A 26,960-nucleotide genomic window follows, 5' to 3' on the forward strand; every position below is an offset into this window, starting at 1 on the left:
GCAGCAGAGAGTTGAAACATATCGGCAACATCGTGAAGAACTGAGGAGAAATGAGCGAGCACCTTACCTTCCCAAGGAGAAGCAGGTGAGCTGGTGGGAGCTTTACTGTTCTGCTCTTGTGGATACCCAGGTCCAGAGGTTACTTCGTAGTCAATTTGCTGATTTTTGTTTTCTCTAGTAACCATGTTTTCCTTTCGTCACAGAAAAAATTCACCAACAAAGAAATTAAAGAAACACAGAAGCAAAGTGAAATGAAGAAAAGGTACTTTTAAAATGTTTAAATCTTGCAGCTGCCACCTGTGGCCAGCTCACTAGGTGTATCGTAACCGAGTAACTATGTACCGTAACCGAGTGTATTGCAGCTATCACCAATTCACCATATACCTTAACCAAGTGACCAATTCACAGTGCGCTTTTTTTCATTCTTTCATCAGATGTGGGCATCACTGGCAAGGCCAGCATTTGTTGCCCATCGCTAAATGCCCTTGACAACTAAACACAAGAAATAGGAGAAGGAATAGACCATATGGCCCATCGAGTCAGCTCCACCATTCAATACGATCATGGCTGATCTTGGGATTCAATTCCACTTTCCTGCCCACTAGCAGCATAGCATTTCCCAATAGCTGTGTGTTTTAACCTGTCTTCTGTCCCTCCGAGCTGGCCCTCAGGGTCATGCTGTGCAAACTGGTGGTGTGTGTACGCTGTGGTTCAGCAAATAAGATTGTGATCGTGACAAACAAAAGCTGTAATGTTTGACTTTCCTAAGGCACTCGGTTGATATGGAATTGCTCAGATTGCAGGCACCTTCCCCATGCTGCTCAGTGTCTCACACAGTGTAGACGTTAGAACTAAGCCCCTGTTGATTGATTTCCAATACTCAGATAGTAACCTCAATGCACGGGACTGACACTTAACACCCATTCTCCTCACTCTCTCACACTCACATCATTGCACAGCATCAATAGGCTAAGCTTTACACTGTCACAAACAGGCTTCTCACTCTAAGTGAACCTGGGTGAATTTGCAGTTCCTGTATATACGGAACCAAAGGAAGTTGAGATAAAAGAAACTGACAGTAAAATGAAAGCAAAGTACTGCAGATGCTGTAAATCTGAAATAAAAGCAGAAAGTGCTGGAAATACCCAGCAGGTTAGGTAGCATCTGTGGAGGGAAAATCATTTCTGTAGCACCTGTTTTTCTTTCAATGGATGCTGCCAGATATGCTAGTATTTCCAGCACCTTCTGTTTATATTTCAGATTTCCAGCATCTGTAGTATTTTGCCTTTGCTTTTTTAACAGCTGCCTTAACTTGTCCTGCCCAATGGATTTTTCTGTGTGATGTAGGGTGTTCCGTATCATGGATGATGACAACAATCGGTCACTCGACTTTAAAGAGTTTGCAAAGGGTCTGAATGATTACGGTGTGCTGATGGAGAAGGAGGATGTGGAAGCATGTTTCAAATGTTTTGACAAGGATGCAAGTGGAACCATTGACTTTGATGAGTTCCTCATGGCACTGCGGGTGAGTGACGAGTATTGGCAGTGGTATTCCTTGAGTGGCCTGTAATGTTTGTGACTCTTGCAGGCAACTGAGTCCCTTTGACTTGTTGCACTGAGACAGTGGGTGGAATTTTATGCGCTCCCTCGCGGCGGGTTTGGAGGCGGTGAGAACATAAAATCGGGTGGGATGGTGGTGGGGGGGGGAATCCCGCCACCATCCAGCCTCCATCAAAATTTAGTCTCCACCCTGCAAGACCCCTCCTGCTTTGACCTACCTTAAGCCCTGTTCCAGCGCCAATCCTCGGTGTCTGGTCGCTACAGCTACAGAAGCAGCCACTGCCTGTAAATGGCCGACAGCTCTGCAAGGCCAGGGCTTCCGGCAGCAGGGTCCTAAATTGTACTGAAGCCACTGCTGTCCAGTTAAGTGATGGATTGGCACTAAATTTGGCGGACCTTCTGTAGAAGAGGGTCGCGGGGATCTCGGAATTGGTTTCCCTCGACGTTGAGACCCCCGCAGCTAGCACAAAATTCCACCAGTGTCTCAACTTGCATTTCTGTAGCACCTTTAATGTTGTAAAACAGCAACAACTTGTACAAAAACACAAGAAATAGGAGCAGAAGTAGACCATATAGCCCATCGAGCCTGCTCCGCCATTCAGTACGATCATGGCTGATCTTGGGCTTCAATTCCACTTTCCTGCCTGCTCCCATATGCCTTGATTCCCTGCAAGACCAAAAATCTATCTATCCCAGCCTTAAATGTATTCAGTGATGGAGGATCCACAACCCTCTGGGATAGAGAATTCCAAAGATTCACAACCCTTTGAGTGAAGTAATTTCTCCTCATCTCAGTCCTGAATGATTGACCCCTTATCCTGAGACTGTGTCCCCATGTTCTAGATCCCCTGACCAGTGGGAACAATCTCTCAGCTTCTAAGCCCTGTCAGAATCTTGTATGTCTCAATTAGATCACCTCTGATTCTTCTAAACTCCAGAGAATATAGGCCCAATTTACTCAGCCTCTCATCATAGGACAACCCCCTCACCACAGGGACCAATTTAGTAAATCTTTGCTGCACTGCCTCCAGTGCAAGTATATCCTTTCTTAAATGTGGAGACCAAAACTGCACACAGTATTCCAGGTGCGGTCTCAGCAAAGCCCTGTATATAATTTTAGTAAGACTTCTTTATCCCTGTACTCCAATCTCCTTGCAATAAAGGCCAACATGCCATTTGCCTTCCGAATAGCCTGCTGCACCTGCATGTTAACTTTGTGCGTTCCTTGTACGAGTACTCCCAACACTTAGCAGTTTCACACCTTTTAAAAAATATTCTGCTTTTCTATTTTTACAACCAAAGTGAACAACTTCACACTTCCCTAAATTATACTCCATTTACCATCTTGTTGCCGACTCACGTAACCTGTCTATATCTCTTTGCAGCCTCTCTACATCCTCCCCGCAGCTTACCTTTCCACCAAACTTTGTATCATCAGCAACCTTAGATACATCATTAATATAGAGTGTAAATAGCTGAGCCCCCAGCACTGATCCTTGTGGCACCCCACTATTCACTGCCTGCCAACTTGAAAATGCCCCATTTATGCCCACTCACTGCTTCCTGTCTGTTAACCAATCCTCTATCCATGCTAATATATTACCCCTAGCACCATGAGCCCTTATCTTGCCTATTAATCTTTTGTGTGGCACCTTATCGAATGCCTTTTGAAAATCCGGGTATACTACATCTACTGGTTCCCCTTTATCTACCCCACTCGCTACATCCTCAAAAAACTCTAATAAATTTGTCAAACAGGATCTCCCTTTAGTAAAACCATGCTGACTTGTTCTAAACATACTATGCTTTTCCAAGTGCAATGTTAAAACTTCTTTCATAATGGTTTCCAGCATCTTTCCAATGACTGATGATAGGCTAACTGGCCTGCAGTTCCCTGTTTTCTCTATACCTCCTTTCTTGAAAAGTATTTATATAAGCACTTTTAATGCAGTAAGATGTCCCAAAGCACTTAACTGGCGTGTTATCAAATAAAATTCAACGCCGAGCCACAAAAGGAGCTATTAGGGCAGATGACTGAAAGCTTAGTCAAAGAGGTAGCTTTTAACAGGTGTCTTAAAGGAGGGGAGAAGTGTACAGAGGGAATTCGAAAGCTGAGGACTCGGGCAGCTGAAGGCACGGCCACCAGTGGTGGAGCAATTAAATTGGGGAAACTCAAAATGCCAGAATTAAATGAGCACAGGTATAGAATCATAGAATGATTGCAGCACAGAAGGAGGCCATTTGGCCTGTCAAGTCTGTGCTACCTCTGTTAGAGAAACTCAGCTCGTCCCTTTCTCTGTATCCCTGCAATTTTTTCTGTTCAGGTGCTTATCCAACTCGCTGTTGAAAGGCTTGATTGAATCTGTCTCCAGCACCCTCTGAGGCAGTGCATTCCAGATCCTAACCACGCTGTATAAAAATGTTTTTCCTCATGTTGCCATTGGTTCTTTTACCAATCACTTTAAATCGGTGTCCTCTGGTTCTCGACCCTTCCACCAATGGAAACGCATTCTCTTCAACTACCCTGGCTAGGCCACTCACAATTTTGAACACATTTATCAAATCTCCTCGCAACCTTTTTAAAGAGAGTAACCCAATTCTCCAATCTACCCATGACTGAAGTCCATCATCCCTGGATCCATTCTCCTAAATCTTTTCTGCAACCTCTCTAAGGCCTTCACATCCTTCTTAAAGCATGGTGGCCAGAATTGGACAGACTATTCCAGTTGAGGCCAAACTAGTGTTTTGTAAAGGTTCATCATAACTTTCTTGCTTTTGTACTCTTATGCCTCTGTTTATAAAGCCCAGGATCCCATATACCTTTTTAACCACATTCTCAACCTGCTCTACCACCACCAATGATTTGTGCACATATACCCCCAGGTCGCTCTGCTCCTGCACCCCCTTTAGAATTGTACCCTTTATTTTATATTGCCTCCCCTCGTGCTTCCTACCCAAATAAATCGCTTCACACTTCTCTGCATTAAATTTCATCTGCTACATCTCCATTCATTCCACCACCTGTCTATGTCCTCTTGAGGTTTATCACTATCAAGAACGAACAAAGAACAGTACAGCACAGGAACAGGCCATCCGGCCCTCCAAGCCTGCGCTGATCTTGATGCCTGCCTAAACTAACACCTTCTGCACTTCCGGGGCCCATATCCCTCTATTCCCTATCCTCCTCATGGTTCACAATACTTCCAAGTTTTCTCTCATCTGCAAATTTTGAAAATGTGCCCTGCACACCCAAGTCTAGGTTATTAATCTTTCTTTCTTTCTTTCTTTGGCCTCCTTATCTCGAGAGACAATGGGTAAGTGCCTGGAGGTGGTCAGTGGTGTGTGAAGCAGTGCCTGGAGTGACTATAAAGGCCAATTCTAGAGTGACAGACTCTTCCACAGGTGCTGCAGAAAAATTTGTTTGTCGGGGCTGTTACACAGTTGGCTCTCCCCTTGCGCCTCTGTCTTTTTTCCTGCCAACTACTAAGTCTCTTCGACTCGCCACACTTTAGCCCCGCCTTTATGGCTGCCCGCCAGCTCTGGCGAACGCTGGCAACTGACTCCCACAACTTGTGATCAATGTCACGGGACTTCATGTCGCGTTTGCAGACGTCTTTAAAACGGAGACATGGACGGCCGGTGGGTCTGATACCAGTGGCGAGCTCGCTGTACAATGTGTCTTTGGGGATCCTGCCATCTTCCATGCGGCTCACATGGCCAAGCCATCTCAAGCGCCGCTGACTCAGTAGTGTGTATAAGCTGGGGATGTTGGCCGCCTCGAGGACTTCTGTGTTGGAGATACGGTCCTGCCACCTGATGCCAAGTATTCTCCGGAGGCAGCGAAGATGGAATGAATTGAGACTCCGCTCTTGGCTGACATACGTTGTCCAGGCCTCGCTGCCATAGAGCAAGGTACTGAGGACACAGGCTTGATACACTCGGACTTTTGTGTTCCGTGTCAGTGCGCCATTTTCCCACACTCTCTTGGCCAGTCTGGACATAGCAGTGGAAGCCTTTCCCATGCGCTTGTTGATTTCTGCATCTCAGGACAGGTTACTGGTGATAGTTGAGCTTAGGTAGGTGAACTCTTGAACCACTTCCAGAGTGTGGTCACCAATATTGATGGATGGAGCATTTCTGACGTCCTGCCCCATGATGTTCGTTTTCTTGAGGCTGATGGTTAGGCCAAATTCATTGCAGGCAACCGCAAACCTGTCGATGAGACTCTACAGACACTCTTCAGTGTGGGATGTTAAAGCAGCATTGTCAGCAAAGAGGAGTTCTCTGATGAGGACTTTCCGTACTTTGGACTTCGCTCTTAGATGGGCAAGGTTGAACAACCTGCCCCCTGATCTTGTGTGGAGGAAAATTCCTTCTTCTGAAGCCTTGAACGCATGTGAGAGCAGCAGGGAGAAAAAAATCCCAAACAGTGTGGGTGCGAGAACACAGCCCTGTTTCACGCCACTCAGGATAGGAAAGGGGTCTGATGAGGTGCCGCTATGCTGAATTGTGCCTTTCATATTGTCATGGAATGAGGTGATGATACTTAGTAGTTTTGGTGGGCATCCAATCTTTTCTAGTAGTCTGAAGAGACCACGTCTGCTGACGAGGTCAAAGGCTTTGGTGAGATCAATGAAAGCAAAGTAGAGGGGCATCTGTTGTATAATATATATTAAGAAAAGCAGTGGTTCTAATACTGACCTCTTGGGAACCCCACAATATGACCATCAGTCCAAAAAACAACCATTCACCACTAATATAAAAACAAAAAGTGCTGGAAATACTCAGATCTGGCAACATCTGTGGAGAGAGAAGCAAAGTTAAGGTTTCAGGTCTGTGACTTTTCATCAGAACTAGGTGAAACAGATTAAATGGAGAGAGATTGCAGAACCTGGTGGTACAGAGGGACTAAGGTGTCCTCGTATATGAATCACAAAAAAGTTAGCATGCAAGTACAGCAAGTACTTAGGATGGCAAATGGAATATTGGCATTAATTGCAAGGGAGATGGCGTATAAAAGTGGAGAAGTCTTGCTAGAACTGTCCAGGGCACTGGTGAGACCACCTCTACAGTCTTGTGTACAGTTTTGGTCTCCTCACTTGCATTGGAAGCAGTTCAGAGAACATATGAACATACTAATTAGGAGAAGTAGTAAGCCACTTGGCTCCGCCATTCAATAAGCTCCTGGCTGAACTGATTACTCCACATTTCCACCTACCCCCGATAACCTTCCACCCCCTTGCTTATCAAGAATCTATCTAACTCTGCCTTAATATTCAAAGACTCTGCTTCCACTGCCTTTTGAGGAAGAGAATTCCAAAGACTCACGACCCTCTGAGAGAAAACAATTTCTCCTCATCTCTGTCTTAAATGGGCAACCCCTTATTTTTAAACAGTGACCCCTAGATTCTCCCACAAGGGGAAACATCCTTTCCACATCCACCCTGTTAAGACTCCTCAGGATCTTACATGTTTCAATCAAGTCCCCTTACTCTTCTAAACTCCAGCGGATACAAGCCTAGCCTGTCCAATCTTTCCTCATAAGACAGTCCGCCCGTTCCAGGTATTAGTCTGGTAAACCTTCTCTGTACTGCCTCCAACACACTTACATCATTCCTTAAATAAGGAGACCAGTACACAGTACTCCAGATGTGGTCTCACCAATGCCCTGTATAGCTGAAGCATAACCTCCCTACTTTTGTATTCAATTCCCCTCACAATAAACAATAACATTCTGTTAGCTTTCCTAATTACTTGCTGCACCTGCATACTAACCTTTTGTGATTCATGCACTGGGACACCCAGATCCCTCTGCATCTCAGAGCTCTGCAATCTCTCACCATTTAGATAATATGCTTTTTTATTCTTCCTGCCAAAGTGGACAATTTCACATTTTCCCACATGATACTCCATTTGCCAGATCTTTGCCCACTCACTTAACCTATCTATAACCCTTTGTAGCCCCCTTATGTCCTCTTCACAACTTACTTTCCTACCTATCTTTGTGTCATCAGTAAATTTAGCAACCATACCTTTGGTCTCTTCATCCCAGTCATTTATATAAATTGTAAAAAAGTTGAGGCCCCAGCACAGATCCCTGTGACACACCACTCGTTACATCTTGCCAACCAGAAAATGACCCATTTATGCCGACTCTCTGTTTCCTGTTAGCTAACCAATCTTTTATCCATGTCAATATGTTACCCCCCCTACACCATGAGCTTTTATTTTCCGCAAAGATTTTTGATGTGGCACCTTATCAGATGTCTTCTGGAAATCTAAGTACAGTACATCCACTGGTTCCCCTTTATCCACAGCACATGTAACTCCCACAAAGAACTCCAATAAATTGGTTAAAAGTTATTTCCCGCTCACAAATCCATGTTGACTGCCTGATTACCTTGAATTGTTCTAAATGCCCTGCTGGAATGTATTTAATAATAGCTTCTAGCATTTTCTCTAAGACAGATGTTAAGCTAACTAGCCTGTAGTTTCCTGCTTTCTGTCTCCCTCCCTTTTTGAATAAAGGAGTTGGATTCGCAACTTTCCAATCTAACGGAACCTTGTATTACTTGTGTTACTTGTATCCTCAATAGTGAAGATCAGTGCAAAATATCTGTTCAATTCATCTGCCATCTCCTTATTATCCATTATTAATTTGCCGACTCACTTTCTATAGGACCAGCGCTCACTTTGTTAACTAGTGAAGATTCACTAGTTTGATTCCTGGGATGAAGGGGTTGTCTTATGAGGAAAGGTTCAGCAGGTTGGGCCTATACTCATTGCAGTTTAGAAGAATGAGAGGTGATCTTATTGAAACATATAAGATTCTGAAGGGGCTTGACAGAGTAGATGCTGAGAGGATGTTTCCCCCATGGGGGAGTTTAGAACTGGGAGCACAGTTTCAAAATAAGGGGTCACCCTTTTAAGATGGAGATGAGGAGGAATTTCTTCTCTCAGGGTCATTAATCTTTGGACTTCTCTTCCCCAGAGAGCAGTGGAGGCTGGGTCATTAAATATATTCAGGACTGAGTTAGACAGATTTTTGATCTACGAGGGAGTCAAGGGTTGTGGGGGCGGTGGGGGGAGGTGTGGTGCAGACAGGAAAGTGGAGATAAGGCCATAATCAGATAAGCCATGATATTAAATGATGGAGCAGGCTCGAGGGCCCGAATGGCCGACTCCTGCTCCTGTTTCTACGTATCCTGCAAAAAGGCAGGCATAGTTAAGACCCATGGGGACCCGTAGCAACCCAAATACACCTTTTATTTGGATTTAAAGGAGAAGTTGTTCAATGTGAGAACAGTTGAGCCAGGTAGAGGGGGGTGGTGGTGGATGGAGGCTGATTGGGTTTTCATTCAAGGAAGAAGTGGAGAGCCCTCAGTCCGTCCTGGTGAAGGATAGAGGTGTAGAAAGATTAGGCATCCATGTTGGATAGGAGACAGTTAGGCCAGAGAACTGGAAATTATTAAAGTGACAGAGGGCATCGGAAGAGTCACAGATGTAGGGCGGAAGAGACTGGACAGGGAGAAAAAATCAGTTCAGTGGGGCAGGGACTGGCTGAAATGTTAGATCTACCATCGAAATTCTATTTGTGGATCTTGGGAAGGAGTAGAAGCAAGGTGTTCGGGGTTGGGGGAGCTATGAGGTTGAAGGCTGTGGAGGGAAAATCCCCAGAGGAGATGAGGTCAGTCTTGGAAACAATGGCTTGATGTTCGCTGGTGAGGTCCTGGTCTAGGGGGAGGTAGGAGGAAGTGTTGGAGAGTTAGCATTTGACCTCTACAAGGTAGAGGTAATTTTGCCAGACAACAGCAGCACCACCGTTGTCAGAGGTTTGATGATGATAGGATTGGACCTGAGAGAGCGGAGTGCAGCAAGTTCAAAGGGAGACAGGTTAGAACGAGTGAGTGAGGGGGGCAGATGGCCAATGAAAAGATCGAGAGAGTAAGAGGCCAGAGGGAGGGGTCCAGGTGGAGGGAGAATACTGGAGACGAGTAAAAGGGTTTGCTGTATGGGGGAAAACTTCTGGCCAAAGAAGTTGGTGTGGAGGGGGAGGCGACAGAAGGAGAACTTGAAATTCATTGGGGTGGGGGTGTAAGGGGATGAAGCTGAAGCTTTGGCTAAGGGCAGATTGTTCAGTGTCAGAAGGGGGAAAACCCCTTTTACCCATCTCCGGTGAGTCCCACAGCTACCTCGACTACAGATCCTCACACCTTGCTTTCTGTAAGGACTCCATTCCGTTCTCCCAGTTTCTCTGTCTCTGTCGCATCTGTTCTGATGATGCAGTGCTCCATACCGGTGCTTCTGATTTGTCTTCCATTTTCCTTAACTGAAGACTTCCCCACCATGGTTGACAGGGCCCTAGACTGTGTCCGTCCCATTTTCCGCACTTCTGCTCTCATCCCTTCCCCTCCCTCTCAGAACCACAATAAGGTTCTCCTTGACCTCACCTTCCACCCAACCAGCATCGGTGTTCAACAAATCCTCTGCTGCCATTTCTGCCACCTCCAGTGTGATGCCACCACCAAACACATCTTCCCCTCCTCTTTCAGTATTCCAAAGGGATTATTCCATTCCTCAGTAGCACCCAACACCCCCTCTCCTTCCCATGGCACCTTTACATGCAAGCACAGGAGAAGCAACACTTGCCCTTTTACTTCTCTGACTGTCCAAGGCTTCAAACACACTTTCCAGGTGAAACAGTGATTTATGTGTACTTCTCTCAAGTTAGTATATTGTATTCACTGCTGACAATATGATCCATTTTACACTGGTCCAAATGCTGGTTGGGTGACTGCTTTGTGGAACACCTCCGTTCAGTCTGCAAGCATGACCCCAAGCATCCGGTTTTCTGTCATTTTAATTCTTCACCCTGCTCTAACACTGACCTCTTTGTCCTCGGTTTCCTGCAGTGTTCTAAAGAAGCTCAACATAAGCTCGAGGAACAGCACCTCGTCTTTCAATTAGGCACGTTACAGCCTTCCAGACTCAACATTGAGTTCAACAATGTGGGTTTGTTTTTCTGTATCTTCAAACTCTTTCCCTTGGAGAATAGTGTGGAGCATTGGAAGGATTCACACACTGATTAACAACCTGATAGGCTGTGTTGTGAACTCTCCTTCTGTGGCCATCAGGTCCTAGAGTTGGACTCGTGCCTGGAGCCTTCTGGCTCAGAGGCAGAGCTGGTACCAAGTAAGCCACAAAACACAGAGCTCAAGCTGCTCCACCTGATGGCACTTCCTGCGCATGTAGCTGTCCAGGGCATGAAAAGCAGCCTGGAGTTCAGATGTGCATCTGAAGGAACTGAGGTGCCCTGCCATGCCTTTATTTATTGGTCTACTAATTAAATTTATTTGAAATAAAACTTAAGACTTTAAAAACAAACAAGATTTAAGACCCCTAATAAATTATTCTAGTTCCTTATCTTAGATCCTTACCTCAATACTTACCCTCAATAGTGATCTTTGTTCCCTTAGGTTTTGCCGCACCTTCCTCTCTGCACTGGCTCTGACTTCACTCTTTACCTCACTCTTCCAATTTTTACCTGTGCTCCTTCTGGCCACAAGCCTGCTCTGCTGCTGTGCCTTTTATCCTGCTCTGCTCTTGCTGAGCTCCAACTCCTTCTGGTCTCCTTATGGGGTTGTAGGGCTAGAGGAGATTACAGAGATAGGGAGGCCATGGAGGGATTTGAAAACAAGGATAAGATTTTCAAAATCGAGGCATTACTTAACTGGGAGTCAGTGTAGGTCATTTAGCACAGGGGTGACGGGTGAATGGGTCTTGTTGTGAGTTCTGGATAAGATCAAGTTTACACAGTCGAGTGAGGAGGTTACAAAGATTTATGTAAAAGCAAAATACTGCGGATGCTGGAAGTCTGAAACAAAAACAAGAAATGCTGGAATCACTCAGCAGGTCTGGCAGCATCTGTGGAAAGAGAAGCAGAATTAACGTTTCGGGTCAGTGACCCTTCTTCGGAACCCGATGAAGGGTCACTGACCCGAAACGTTAACTCTGCTTCTCTTTCCACAGATGCTGCCAGACCTGCTGAGTGATTCCAGCATTTCTTGTTTTTGTGACAAAGATTTAGGTGATGGTTTCAGCAGCATGTAGCTGAGGTGGGGTATATTACAGGTGGAAGTAGGTGATTTTGGTAATGGTGCAGATATGTAGTCATTCACAACAACCGTGAGTATGCTGTCCCAAGGATTTGGGGATTGGGTACACATGTGTCCTGAAAGAGGCATAGAGTAATTTACAGCATAGGAGGAGGCCATTTGGCCCATTAAGTCCACGTGGGCTCTCCACATCTACGCAGTCAGTCCAACTCCCCGGCTCGATCCCCTGTAGCCTTGCAAGTCTGTGTTACTTGGTATTACACAGAGTGCAGGAGTCACACTGTTCCAGAACAAGTGATGCGGATTCATCTATCTTCCTTGTGTCCCTCTCTGTCTCTTTGCCTGCTCAGCCTCCAATGTCCAACGCAAGGAAAGAGATCATTGCACAGGCCTTCCGTAAACTGGACAAGACAGGGGATGGTGTGATAACCATTGAGGATCTACGAGGAGTGTACAATGTCCAGCACCACCCCAAATATCAAAATGGGGAGTGGACGGAGGAGCAGGTCTTCAGGATCTTCCTGGATAACTTTGACTCGCCCAATGATAAGGATGGAATTGTGAGTGAGTGAGGGAGAGAGGGAGCTGGTCGCTCAATAGCTGGAGCCCGTTTTGTCAGGGGATTACAGGCTGTGCGATCTTACTGTGGTGTGTTGGTAGTTGCTGTGCATAGTCTAGGAAATTGGTCCTGCTCCCACCACCCAGCCCCCCATGCCTGTGACGACGTGTATTTCCACCCATTGCTGGGAGACAGCGACCGAAGCCCAATGATGGCGGCACACTCATCCCCCAGCCCCGGTCTCCATCTATCCCTCCCCCACCCTCTCACTAATGGTAGGCTGGAGGTCAGATACCCAACCCAGTGGTGGTGACTGTTGCTTCAACAGTCTAGCATTAATATTTACATTAACGGTATTAATGTATAAATTGATGTGAGCTGACAAATACTTCTTTAACAGAGACGTTAACCCGTTTAACTGTTAACCTTTTCTTACAAATTTAGCTGTGCAATATTATCAAAGCTTCAGCTAACACTGCAAAGTTATAAAACTGGGTGCCTCTAATGGAGGAGAGTGTGTGAACATGCAAGGGTGTGTAGATCTGTCATAGCATTGTTCACAGTGAAATGTGACAAAGCACCGGCTGTACACACGACCTTAAGCATCTTACTAGACGGTGACTGCTGCTGGTGTTATTGGGGCCAAGTGTTGTCATCAGCTGAAGCGGGGGATAATTGGCAGTCGCGATATGCAATGCCACCACTGGTGGGAAAGTGTAATTACAACATGACACATTTACATGGGAAGTTACCATTATAAATCAACACAGGAATATTAATGTAAGAACATAAATAGGAGCAGGAGACAACCATTTGAGCCCTGGAGTCTGCTCCACCATTTGATAAGATCATGGCTGATCTGATTGTGGCCTTAACTCCACTTTCCTGCTGCCCTCCAATAACCCTCGACTCTCTTGTTGATCAAAAATCAGTCTAACTAAGCCTTGAATATATTCAATAACCCAGCCTCCACTACTCTCTGGGAAGCGAATTCCAAAGATTAATGGCCCTCTGAGAGAAGAAATTACTCCTCATCTCCGTCTTGACTGTGCTCCCTAGTTCTCGATTTCACCAAGAGGGGGGGCAACATCCTCTCAGCATCTACCCTGTCATGTCCTCTCAGAATCTTAGAGTCATAGAGAGATACAGCACTGAAATAGGCCCTTCAGCTCACCGAGTCTGTGCTGACCAACAACCACCCATTTATACTAATTCTACATTAATCCCACATTCCCCACCATTCTCCTACCACCTACCTATACTAGGGGCAATTTACAATGGCCAATTTACCTATCAACCTGTAAGTCTTTGGCTGTGGGAGGAAACCAGAGCACCCAGGGGAAACCCACGCGGTCACAGGGAGGACTGGAGAATTGCTAATGTTGTCCCCTTGTTTAAGAAGGGTAGCAGGGATAATCCAGGTAATTATAGACCGGTGAGCCTGACGTCAGTGGTAGGGAAGCTGCTGGAGAAGATACTGAGGGATAGGATCTATTCCCATTTGGAAGAAAATGGGCTTATCAGTGATAGGCAACATGGTTTTGTGCAGGGAAGGTCATGTCTTACCAACTTAATAGAATTCTTTGAGGAAGTGACAAAGTTGATTGATGAGGGAAGGGCTGTCGATGTCATATACATGGACTTCAGTAAGGCGTTTGATAAGGTTCCCCATGGCAGGCTGATGGGGAAAGTGAAGGCGCATGGGGTCCAAGGTGTACTAGCTAGATGGATAAAGAACTGGCTGGGCAACAGGAGACAGAGAGTAGCAGGAGAAGGGAGTTTCTCAAAATGGAGACGTGTGACCAGTGGTGTTCCACAGGGATCCGTGCTGGGACCACTGTTGTTTGTGATATACATTAATGATTTGGAGGAAAGTATAGGTGGACTGATTAGCAAGTTTGCAGACGACACTAAGATTGGTGGAGTAGCAGATAGTGAAAGGGACTGTCAGAGAATACAGCAGAATATAGATAGACTGGAGAGTTGGGCAGAGAAATGGCAGATGGAGTTCAATCAGGGCAAATGCGAGGTGATGCATTTTGGAAGATCCAATTCAAGAGTGAATTATACAGTAAATGGAAAAGTCCTGGGGAAAATTGATGTCCAGAGAGATTTGGGTGTTCAGGTCCACTGTTCCCTGAAGGTGGCAACGCAGGTCAATAGAGTGGTCAAGAAGGCATACGGCATGCTTTCCTTCATCGGACGGGGTATTGAGTACAAGAGTTGGCAGGTCATGTTACAGTTGTATAGGACTTTGGTTCGGCCACATTTGGAATACTGCGTGCAGTTCTGGTCGCCACATTACCAAAAGGATGTGGATGCTTTGGAGAGGGTGCAGAGGAGGTTCAAAGGGATGTTGCCTGGTATGGAGGGCGCTAGCTATGAAGAGAGGTTGAGCAGATTAGGATTATTTTCATTAGAAAGACGGAAGTTGAGGGGGGACCTGATTGAGGTGTACAAAATCATGAGAGGTACAGACAGGGTGGATAGCAAGAGGCTTTTTCCCAGAGTGGGGGATTCAATTACAGGAGGACACGAGTTCAAAGTGAAAGGGGAAAAGTTTAGGGGGGATTTGCGTGGAAAGTTCTTTACGCAGAGGGTGGTGGGTGCCTGGAACACGTTGCCAGCGGAGGTGGTAGATGCGGGCACGATGGCGTCTTTTAAGATGTATCTAGACAGATACATGAATGGGCAGGAAGAAATGAGATACAGACCCTTAGAAAATAGGCGACATGTTTAGATAGAGGATCTGGATCGGCGCAGGCTTGGAGGGCCGAAGGGCCTGTTCCTGTGCTGTAATTTTCTTTGTTCTTTGTTCTTCTTTGATAGTGAGATGCAGGAGGGAGAATCAGTCCCAGACAGATAGCGAGATGGAGGAGGGAGAATCAGTCCCAGACACACATAGTGAGATGGAGGAGGGAGAATCAGTCCCAGACACACATCGTGAGATGGAGGAGGGTGAATCAGTCCCAGACAGATAGTGAGATGGAGGATGGAGAATCTGTCCCAGACACACAAAGTGAGATGGAGGAGGGAGAATCTGTCCCAGACAGATAGTGAGATGGAGGAGGGAGAATCAGTCCCAGACAGAAATTGAGATGGAGGAGGGAGAGTCAGTCCCAGACAGATAGTGAGATGGAGGAGGGAGAATCAATCCCAGACAGATAGTGAGATGGAGGAGGGAGAATTCGTCCCAGACAGATAGTGAGATGGAGGAGGGAGAATCAGTCCCAGACACACATAGTGAGATGGAGGAGGGAGAATCAGTCCCAGACAGACAGTGAGATGGAGGAGGGAGAATCAGTCCCAGACAGATAGTGAGATGGAGGAGGGAGAATCAGTCCCAGACAGATAGTGAGATGGAGGAGGGGGAATCATTCCCAGACAGATAGTGAGACGGAGGATGGAGAATCAGACCCAGACACACATAGTGAGATGGAGGAGGGAGAATCAGTCCCAGACAGACAGTGAGATGGAGGAGGGAGAATCAGACCCAGACACACATAGTGAGATGGAGGAGGGAGAATCAGTCCCAGACAGACAGTGAGGAGGGAGAATCAATCCCAGACAGATAGTGAGATGGAGGAGGGGGAATCATTCCCAGACAGATAGTGAGACGGAGGATGGAGAATCAGACCCAGACACACATAGTGAGATGGAGGAGGGAGAATCAGTCCCAGACAGACAGTGAGATGGAGGAGGGAGAATCAGTCCCAGACAGACAGTGAGATGGAGGAGGGAGAATCAGACCCAGACACACATAGTGAGATGGAGGAGGGAGAATCAGTCCCAGACAGACAGTGAGATGGAGGAGGGAGAATCAATCCCAGACAGATAGTGAGATGGAGGAGGGAGAATTCGTCCCAGACAGATAGTGAGATGGAGGAGGGAGAATCAGTCCCAGACAGATAGTGAGATGGAGGAGGGAGAATCAGTCCCAGACAGATAGTGAGATGGAGGAGGGAGAATCAGTCCCAGACAGATCGTGAGACGGAGGATGGAGAATCAGACCCAGACACACATAGTGAGATGGAGGATGGAGAATCTGTCCCAGACACACAAAGTGAGATGGAGGAGGGAGAATCTGTCCCAGACAGATAGTGAGATGGAGGAGGGAGAATCAGTCCCAGACAGAAATTGAGATGGAGGAGGGAGAGTCAGTCCCAGACAGATAGTGAGATGGAGGAGGGAGAATCAATCCCAGACAGATAGTGAGATGGAGGAGGGAGAATTCGTCCCAGACAGATATTGAGATGGAGGAGGGAGAATCAGTCCCAGACAGATAGTGAGATGGAGGAGGGAGAATCAGTCCCAGACAGATAGTGAGATGGAGGAGGGGGAATCATTCCCAGACAGATAGTGAGACGGAGGATGGAGAATCAGACCCAGACACACATAGTGAGATGGAGGAGGGAGAATCAGTCCCAGACAGACAGTGAGATGGAGGAGGGAGAATCAGACCCAGACACACATAGTGAGATGGAGGAGGGAGAATCAGTCCCAGACAGACAGTGAGATGGAGGAGGGAGAATCAGTCCCAGACAGATAGTGAGATGGAGGAGGGAGAATCAGTCCCAGACAGATAGTGAGATGGAGGAGGGGGAATCATTCCCAGACAGATAGTGAGACGGAGGATGGAGAATCAGACCCAGACACACATAGTGAGATGGAGGAGGGAGAATCAGTCCCAGACAGACAGTGAGATGGAGGAGGGAGAATCAGACCCAGACACACATAGTGAGATGGAGGAGGGAGAATCAGTCCCAGACAGACAGTGAGATGGAGGAGGGAGAATCAATCCCAGACAGATAGTGAGATGGAGGAGGGGGAATCATTCCCAGACAGATAGTGAGACGGAGGATGGAGAATCAGACCCAGACACACATAGTGAGATGGAGGAGGGAGAATCAGTCCCAGACAGACAGTGAGATGGAGGAGGGAGAATCAGTCCCAGACAGACAGTGAGATGGAGGAGGGAGAATCAGACCCAGACACACATAGTGAGATGGAGGAGGGAGAATCAGTCCCAGACAGACAGTGAGATGGAGGAGGGAGAATCAATCCCAGACAGATAGTGAGATGGAGGAGGGAGAATTCGTCCCAGACAGATAGTGAGATGGAGGAGGGAGAATCAGTCCCAGACAGATAGTGAGATGGAGGAGGGAGAATCAGTCCCAGACAGATAGTGAGATGGAGGAGGGAGAATCAGTCCCAGACAGATCGTGAGACGGAGGATGGAGAATCAGACCCAGACACACATAGTGAGATGGAGGAGGGAGAATCAGTCCCAGACAGACAGTGAGATGGAGGAGGGAGAATCAGACCCAGACACACATAGTGAGATGGAGGAGGGAGAATCAGTCCCAGACAGACAGTGAGATGGAGGAGGGAGAATCAATCCCAGACAGATAGTGAGATGGAGGAGGGAGAATTCGTCCCAGACAGATAGTGAGATGGAGGAGGGAGAATCAGTCCCAGACAGATAGTGAGATGGAGGAGGGGGAATCATTCCCAGACAGATAGTGAGACGGAGGATGGAGAATCAGACCCAGACACACATAGTGAGATGGAGGAGGGAGAATCAGTCCCAGACAGACAGTGAGATGGAGGAGGGAGAATCAGACCCAGACACACATAGTGAGATGGAGGAGGGAGAATCAGTCCCAGACAGACAGTGAGATGGAGGAGGGAGAATCAGTCCCAGACAGACAGTGAGATGGAGGAGGGAGAATCAGTCCCAGACAGATAGTGAGATGGAGGATGGAGAATCAGTCCCAGACAGATAGTGAGATGGAGGAGGGAGAATCAGTCCCAGACAGATAGTGAGATGGAGGATGGAGAATCTGTCCCAGACACACAAAGTGAGATGGAGGAGGGAGAATCAGTCCCAGACAGATAGTGAGAAGGAGGAGGGGGAATCATTCCCAGACAGATAGTGAGATGGAGGATGGAGAATCAGTCCCAGACAGATAGTGAGATGGAGGAGGGAGAATCAGTCCCAGACAGATAGTGAGATGGAGGAGGGAGAATCAGTCCCAGACACACATTGTGAGATGGAGGATGGAGAATCAGTCCCAGACAGATAGTGAGATGGAGGAGGGAGAATCAGTCCCAGACAGATAGTGAGAAGGAGGAGGGGGAATCATTCCCAGACAGATAGTGAGATGGAGGATGGAGAATCAGTCCCAGACAGATAGTGAGATGGAGGAGGGAGAATCAGTCCCAGACAGATAGTGAGATGGAGGAGGGAGAATCAGTCCCAGACACACATTGTGAGATGGAGGATGGAGAATCAGTCCCAGACAGACAGTGAGATGGAGGAGGGAGAATCAGTCCCAGACAGATAGTGAGATGGAGGAGGGAGAATCAGTCCCAGACAGATAGTGAGATGGAGGAGGGAGAATCAGTCCCAGACAGACAGTGAGATGGAGGAGGGAGAATCAGTCCCAGACAGATAGTGAGATGGAGGAGGGAGAATCAGTCCCAGACAGATAGTGAGATGGAGGAGGGAGAATCAGTCCCAGACAGATCGTGAGATGGAGGAGGGAGAATCTGTCCCAGACAGATAGTGAGATGGAGGAGGGAGAATCAGTCCCAGACAGATAGTGAGATGGAGGAGGGAGAATCAGTCCCAGACAGATAGTGAGATGGAGGAGGGAGAATCAGTCCCAGACAGATAGTGAGAAGGAGGAGGGAGAATCAGTCCCAGACAGATAGTGAGATGGAGGAGGGAGAATCAGTCCCAGACAGATCGTGAGAAGGAGGAGGGAGAATCAGACCCAGACACACATTGTGAGATGGAGGATGGAGAATCAGTCCCAGACAGATAGTGAGATGGAGGAGGGAGAATCAGTCCCAGACAGATCGTGAGATGGAGGAGGGAGAATCAGTCCCAGACAGATCGTGAGAAGGAGGAGGGAGAATCTGTCCCAGACAGATAGTGAGATGGAGGATGGAGAATCTGTCCCAGACAGATAGTGAGAAGGAGGAGGGAGAATCAGTCCCAGACAGATCGTGAGATGGAGGAGGGAGAATCAGTCCCAGACAGATCGTGAGAAGGAGGATGGAGAATCAGTCCCAGACAGATAGTGAGATGGAGGAGGGAGAATCAGTCCCAGACAGATAGTGAGATGGAGGAGGGAGAATCAGTCCCAGACAGATAGTGAGATGGAGGAGGGAGAATCAGTCCCAGACAGATAGTGAGATGGAGGATGGAGAATCAGTCCCAGACAGATAGTGAGATGGAGGAGGGAGAATCAGTCCCAGACAGATAGTGAGAAGGAGGAGGGAGAATCAGTCCCAGACAGATAGTGAGAAGGAGGAGGGAGAATCAGTCCCAGACACACATAGTGAGATGGAGGAGGGAGAATCAGTCCCAGACAGATAGTGAGAAGGAGGAGGGAGAATCAGTCCCAGACAGATCGTGAGATGGAGGATGGAGAATCAGTCCCAGACACACATTGTGAGATGGAGGATGGAGAATCAGTCCCAGACAGACAGTGAGATGGAGGAGGGAGAATCAGTCCCAGACAGATAGTGAGATGGAGGAGGGAGAATCAGTCCCAGACAGACAGTGAGATGGAGGATGGAGAATCAGTCCCAGACAGATAGTGAGAAGGAGGAGGGAGAATCAGTCCCAGACAGAGAGTGAGATGGAGGATGGAGAATCAGTCCCAGACACACATTGTGAGATGGAGGATGGAGAATCAGTCCCAGACAGATAGTGAGATGGAGGAGGGAGAATCAGTCCCAGACAGATAGTGAGATGGAGGATGGAGAATCTGTCCCAGACAGATAGTGAGAAGGAGGAGGGAGAATCAGTCCCAGACAGATCGTGAGATGGAGGAGGGAGAATCAGTCCCAGACAGATAGTGAGATGGAGGATGGAGAATCAGTCCCAGACAGATAGTGAGATGGAGGAGGGAGAATCAGTCCCAGACAGACAGTGAGATGGAGGAGGGAGAATCAGTCCCAGACAGATAGTGAGATGGAGGAGGGAGAATCAGTCCCAGACAGATAGTGAGATGGAGGATGGAGAATCAGTCCCAGACAGATCGTGAGATGGAGGAGGGAGAATCAGTCCCAGACAGATAGTGAGATGGAGGATGGAGAATCAGTCCCAGACAGATAGTGAGATGGAGGAGGGAGAATCAGTCCCAGACAGATCGTGAGATGGAGGAGGGAGAATCAGTCCCAGACAGATCGTGAGATGGAGGAGGGAGAATCAGTCCCAGACAGATAGTGAGATGGAGGAGGGAGAATCAGTCCCAGACAGATAGTGAGATGGAGGAGGGAGAATCAGTCCCAGACAGATAGTGAGATGGAGGAGGGAGAATCAGTCCCAGACAGATAGTGAGATGGAGGAGGGAGAATCAGTCCCAGACAGATCGTGAGATGGAGGAGGGAGAATCAGTCCCAGACAGATAGTGAGATGGAGGAGGGAGAATCAGTCCCAGACAGATCGTGAGATGGAGGAGGGAGAATCAGTCCCAGACAGATAGTGAGATGGAGGATGGAGAATCAGTCCCAGACAGATCGTGAGATGGAGGATGGAGAATCAGTCCCAGACAGATCGTGAGATGGAGGAGGGAGAATCAGTCCCAGACAGATAGTGAGATGGAGGAGGGAGAATCAGTCCCAGACAGACAGTGAGATGGAGGAGGGAGAATCAGTCCCAGACAGATAGTGAGATGGAGGAGGGAGAATCAGTCCCAGACAGATAGTGAGATGGAGGAGGGAGAATCAGTCCCAGACAGATAGTGAGATGGAGGAGGGAGAATCAGCCCCAGACAGATCGTGAGATGGAGGTGGGGGAATCAGCCCCAGACAGATAGTGAGATGGAGGATGGAGAATCAGTCCCAGACAGATAGTGAGATGGAGGAGGGAGAATCAGTCCCAGACAGATAGTGAGAAGGAGGATGGAGAATCAGCCCCAGACAGATAGTGAGATGGAGGAGGGAGAATCAGTCCCAGACAGATAGTGAGATGGAGGAGGGAGAATCAGTCCCAGACAGATCGTGAGATGGAGGTGGGGGAATCAGCCCCAGACAGATAGTGAGATGGAGGAGGGAGAATCAGTCCCAGACAGATCGTGAGATGGAGGTGGGGGAATCAGCCCCAGACAGATAGTGAGATGGAGGATGGAGAATCAGTCCCAGACAGATAGTGAGATGGAGGAGGGAGAATCAGTCCCAGACAGAGTGAGATGGAGGAGGGAGAATCAGTCCCAGACAGATAGTGAGATGGAGGAGGGAGAATCAATCCCAGACAGATAGTGAGATGGAGGAGGGAGAATCAGTCCCAGACAGATAGTGAGATGGAGGAGGGAGAATCAGTCCCAGACAGAGTGAGATGGAGGAGGGAGATTCAGTCCCAGACAGATAGTGAGATGGAGGAGGGAGAATCAATCCCAGACAGATAGTGAGATGGAGGAGGGAGAATCAGCCCCAGACAGATAGTGAGATGGAGGAGGGAGATTCAGTCCCAGACAGATAGTGAGATGGAGGAGGGAGAATCAGTCCCAGACAGAGTGAGATGGAGGAGGGAGATTCAGTCCCAGACAGATAGTGAGATGGAGGAGGGAGAATCAATCCCAGACAGATAGTGAGATGGAGGAGGGAGAATCAGTCCCAGACAGATAGTGAGATGGAGGAGGGAGATTCAGTCCCAGACAGATAGTGAGATGGAGGAGGGAGAATCAGTCCCAGACAGAGTGAGATGGAGGAGGGAGATTCAGTCCCAGACAGATAGTGAGATGGAGGAGGGAGAATCAATCCCAGACAGATAGTGAGATGGAGGATGGAGAATCAGTCCCAGACAGAGTGAGATGGAGGAGGGAGATTCAGTCCCAGACAGATAGTGAGATGGAGGAGGGAGAATCAGTCCCAGACAGAGTGAGATGGAGGAGGGAGATTCAGTCCCAGACAGATAGTGAGATGGAGGAGGGAGAATCAATCCCAGACAGATAGTGAGATGGAGGAGGGAGAATCAGTCCCAGACAGATAGTGAGATGGAGGAGGGAGAATCAGTCCCAGACAGATAGTGAGATGGAGGAGGGAGAATCAGTCCCAGACAGACAGTGAGATGGAGGAGGGAGAATCAATCCCAGACAGACAGAGAGACGGAGGAGGGATAATCAGTCCCAGACAGAGTGAGATGGAGGAGGGAGAATCAGTCCCAGACAGACAGTGAAACAGAGGAGGGGGAGTCAGTCCCAGACGGGTAGAGGGAGATGGGAGAATCAGTCCCAGACAGGCAGAGTGAGATGGAGGAGGGAGAATCAGTCCCGGACGGGCAGTGAAACGGAGGAGGAGCAATCAGTCCCAGACAGGCAGTGAGACGGAGGAGGGAGAACCAGTCCCAAACGGACAGAGGGAGGAGGGAGGATTAGTCCCAGACGGGTAGAGGGAGATGGAAGAATCAGTCCCAGACAGACAGTGAGACAGAGGAGGGGGAATCAGTCCCAGACGGGTAGGGGGAGATGTAAGAATCAGTCCCAGACAGACAGTGAGACGGAGGAGGGGGAATCAGTCCCAGACGGGTAGGGGGAGATGTAAGAATCAGTCCCAGACAGACAGTGAGACGGAGGAGGGGGCATCAGTCCCAGAGGGGTAGAGGGAGATGGGAGAATCAGTCCCAGACAGACAGAGAAACAGAGGAGGGAGAATCAGTCCCAGACAGAGTGAGATGGAGGAGGGAGATTCAGTCCCAGACAGATAGTGAGATGGAGGAGGGAGAATCAATCCCAGACAGATAGTGAGATGGAGGATGGAGAATCAGTCCCAGACAGAGTGAGATGGAGGAGGGAGATTCAGTCCCAGACAGATAGTGAGATGGAGGAGGGAGAATCAGTCCCAGACAGAGTGAGATGGAGGAGGGAGATTCAGTCCCAGACAGATAGTGAGATGGAGGAGGGAGAATCAATCCCAGACAGATAGTGAGATGGAGGAGGGAGAATCAGTCCCAGACAGATAGTGAGATGGAGGAGGGAGAATCAGTCCCAGACAGATAGTGAGATGGAGGAGGGAGAATCAGTCCCAGACAGACAGTGAGATGGAGGAGGGAGAATCAATCCCAGACAGACAGAGAGACGGAGGAGGGATAATCAGTCCCAGACAGAGTGAGATGGAGGAGGGAGAATCAGTCCCAGACAGACAGTGAAACAGAGGAGGGGGAGTCAGTCCCAGACGGGTAGAGGGAGATGGGAGAATCAGTCCCAGACAGGCAGAGTGAGATGGAGGAGGGAGAATCAGTCCCGGACGGGCAGTGAAACGGAGGAGGAGCAATCAGTCCCAGACAGGCAGTGAGACGGAGGAGGGAGAACCAGTCCCAAACGGACAGAGGGAGGAGGGAGGATTAGTCCCAGACGGGTAGAGGGAGATGGAAGAATCAGTCCCAGACAGACAGTGAGACAGAGGAGGGGGAATCAGTCCCAGACGGGTAGGGGGAGATGTAAGAATCAGTCCCAGACAGACAGTGAGACGGAGGAGGGGGAATCAGTCCCAGACGGGTAGGGGGAGATGTAAGAATCAGTCCCAGACAGACAGTGAGACGGAGGAGGGGGCATCAGTCCCAGAGGGGTAGAGGGAGATGGGAGAATCAGTCCCAGACAGACAGAGAAACAGAGGAGGGGGAATCAGTCCCAGACGGGTAGAGGGAGATGGGAGAATCAGTCCCAGACAGACAGTGAGACGGAGGAGGGGGAATCAGTCCCAGACGGGTAGAGGGAGATGGGAGAATCAGTCCCAGACAGACAGTGAAACAGAGGAGGGGGAGTCAGTCCCAGACGGGTAGAGGGAGATGGGAGAATCAGTCCCAGACAGACAGTGAGACGGAGGAGGGGGAATCAGTCCCAGACAGAAAGTCTGCAAGCCTTCCAATCATCTGATCTCCCTCAGCCTCTGGAAACAGCTGTACTGAACTGGGTCAGTGGGTGTTCTTCTTCTTTTGGGCCTCCTTATCTCGAGAGACAATGGATACGCGCCTGGAGGTGGTCAGTGGTTTGTGAAGCAGCGCCTGGAGTGGCTATAAAGGCCAATTCTGGAGTGACAGGCTCTTCCACAGGTGCTGCAGAGAAATTTGTTTGTTGGGGCTGTTGCACAGTTGGCTCTCCCCTTGCGCCTCTGTCTTTTTTCCTGCCAACTACTAAGTCTCTTCGACTCGCCACAATTTAGCCCTGTCTTTATGGCTGCCCGCCAGCTCTGGCGAATGCTGGCAACTGACTCCCACGACTTGTGATCAATGTCACACGATTTCATGTCGCGTTTGCAGACGTCTTTATAACGGAGACATGGACGGCCGGTGGGTCTGATACCAGTGGCGAGTTCGCTGTACAATGTGTCTTTGGGGATCCTGCCATCTTCCATGCGGCTCACATGGCCAAGCCATCTCAAGCGCCGCTGACTCAGTAGTGTGTATAAGCTGGGGGTGTTGGCCGCTTCAAGGACTTCTGTGTTGGAGATATAGTCCTGCCACCTGATGCCAAGTATTCTCCGAAGGCAGCGAAGATGGAATGAATTGAGACGTCGCTCTTGGCTGGCATACGTTGTCCAGGCCTCGCTGCCATAGAGCAAGGTACTGAGGACACAGGCCTGATACACTCGGACTTTTGTGTTCCGTGTCAGTGCGCCATTTTCCCACACTCTCTTGGCCAGTCTGGACATAGCAGTGGAAGCCTTACCCATGCGCTTGTTGATTTCTGCATCTAGAGACAGGTTACTGGTGATAGTTGAGCCTAGGTAGGTGAACTCTTGAACCACTTCCAGAGCGTGGTCGCCAATATTGATGGATGGAGCATTTCTGACATCCTGCCCCATGATGTTCGTTTTCTTGAGGCTGATGGTTAGGCCAAATTCATTGCAGGCAGACGCAAACCTGTCGATGAGACTCTGCAGGCATTCTTCAGTGTGAGATGTTAAAGCAGCATCGTCAGCAAAGAGGAGTTCTCTGATGAGGACTTTCCATACTTTGGACTTCGCTCTTAGACGGGCAAGGTTGAACAACCTGCCCCCTGATCTTGTGTGGAGGAAAATTCCTTCTTCAGAGGATTTGAACGCATGTGAAAGCAGCAGGGAGAAGAAAATCCCAAAAAGTGTGGGTGCGAGAACACAGCCCTGTTTCACACCACTCAGGATAGGAAAGGGCTCTGATGAGGAGCCACCATGTTGAATTGTGCCTTTCATATTGTCATGGAATGAGGTGATGATACTTCGTAGCTTTGGTGGACATCCGATCTTTTCTAGTAGTCTGAAGAGACCACGTCTGCTGACGAGATCAAAGGCTTTGGTGAGATCAATGAAAGCAATGTAGAGGGGCATCTGTTGTTCACGGCATTTCTCCTGTATCTGACGAAGGGAGAACAGCATGTCAATAGTCGATCTCTCTGCACGAAAGCCACACTGTGCCTCAGGGTAGACGCACTCGGCCAGCTTCTGGAGCCTGTTCAGAGCGACTCGAGCAAAGACTTTCCCCACTATGCTGAGCAGGGAGATTCCACGGTAGTTGTTGCAGTCACCGCGGTCACCTTTGTTTTTATAGAGGGTGATGATGTTGGCATCGCGCATGTCCTGGGGTACTGCTCCCTCGTCCCAGCACAGGCATAGCAGTTCATGTAGTGCTGAGAGTATAGCAGGCTTGGCACTCTTGATTATTTCAGGGGTAATGCTGTCCTTCCCAGGGACTTTTCCGCTGGCTAGGGAATCAATGGCATCACTGAGTTCCGATTTGGTTGGCTGTATGTCCAGCTCATCCATGACTGGTAGAGGCTGGGCTGCATTGAGGGCAGTCTCAGTGACAGCATTCTCCCTGGAGTACAGTTCTAGGTAGTGCTCAACCCAGCGGTCCATCTGTTTGCGTTGGTCAGTGATTATGTCCCCCGATTTAGATTTGAGGGGGGTGATCTTCTTGATGGTTGGCCCAAGAGCTCTCTTCATGCCATCATACATTCCTCTGATGTTTCCGGTGTCTGAGGCCAGCTGAATATGACTGCATAGGTGTTGCCAGTAGTCGTTTGCGCAACGCCTAGCTGTTCTTTGTGCAGTACTTCTGGCTGCTTTAAGTGCTGCGGATGTTAAATCGCTGGGGGCTTTCTTGTAGTTCAAAAGTGCAATGCGCTTAGCGGCTATGACAGGTTCCAGCTCTTCATTATGAGATTGAAACCAGTCTGCATTTCTCTTCGCACTTTTGCCGTAGGTGGTCAAAGCTGACTCATAGATGGCGTCTCTGATGTGGGCCCACTTGGTCTCAGCATCCCCTGTGGGAGTGTTTTGAAGGGCTGTTACAAGTGAATTTAGAAATTTTTGTAACAGCTGTGGGTGAGAAATTCTGCTCGTGTTGATGCGCGGGTGGCCCTTCTGCTTGGAATGATGCAACTTCTTTGGTCTGAGTCTAACCTTGCTGCACACCAGGGAGTGGTCGGTGTCGCAGTCCGCACTGTGGAAGCTGCGTGTGATTTGAACACTGTTTAAGGCGGCTCGCCTTGTGACAATGAGGTCTAGCTGGTGCCAACGACGTGATCTTGGGCGCCTCCATGAAACCTGGTGACAGGGTTTAGTGTGAAAGAACGAGTTGGTGATGCAGAGGTTATGATAGGTACACAACTCAAGCAGTCTCTGCCCATTCTCATTCATCCTTCCAACGCCATAGCGCCCAAGGCAGGAGGGCCATGAGTCATGGTCGGCCCCAACCCTGGCATTAAAGTCCCCCAGCAGGAATAGGTGTTCGGTGT

General features: G+C 48.6%; 1 protein-coding gene across 2 annotated transcripts in view; it reads left to right on the forward strand.

Annotated features, from left to right (window-relative positions):
- The first annotated feature begins 1,351 nt into the window (after positions 1 to 1,351).
- Positions 1,352 to 26,960, forward strand: part of LOC137368868 (calcyphosin-like protein) — a 63,563-nt gene continuing 37,954 nt past the window's right edge. For both annotated transcript variants that reach the window (XM_068029083.1, XM_068029082.1), the window contains exons 1-2: positions 1,352 to 1,525; positions 12,026 to 12,235. In XM_068029083.1, coding sequence (XP_067885184.1) covers positions 1,361 to 1,525; positions 12,026 to 12,235 — 375 coding nt within the window. In that variant the 5' untranslated portion in view covers positions 1,352 to 1,360. The remainder of the gene's footprint in view (positions 1,526 to 12,025; positions 12,236 to 26,960) is intronic.

This window comes from Heterodontus francisci, chromosome 4 (genome assembly GCF_036365525.1).
Source record: "Heterodontus francisci isolate sHetFra1 chromosome 4, sHetFra1.hap1, whole genome shotgun sequence".
In the NCBI taxonomy this organism is placed as follows: Eukaryota; Metazoa; Chordata; class Chondrichthyes; order Heterodontiformes; family Heterodontidae; genus Heterodontus; species Heterodontus francisci.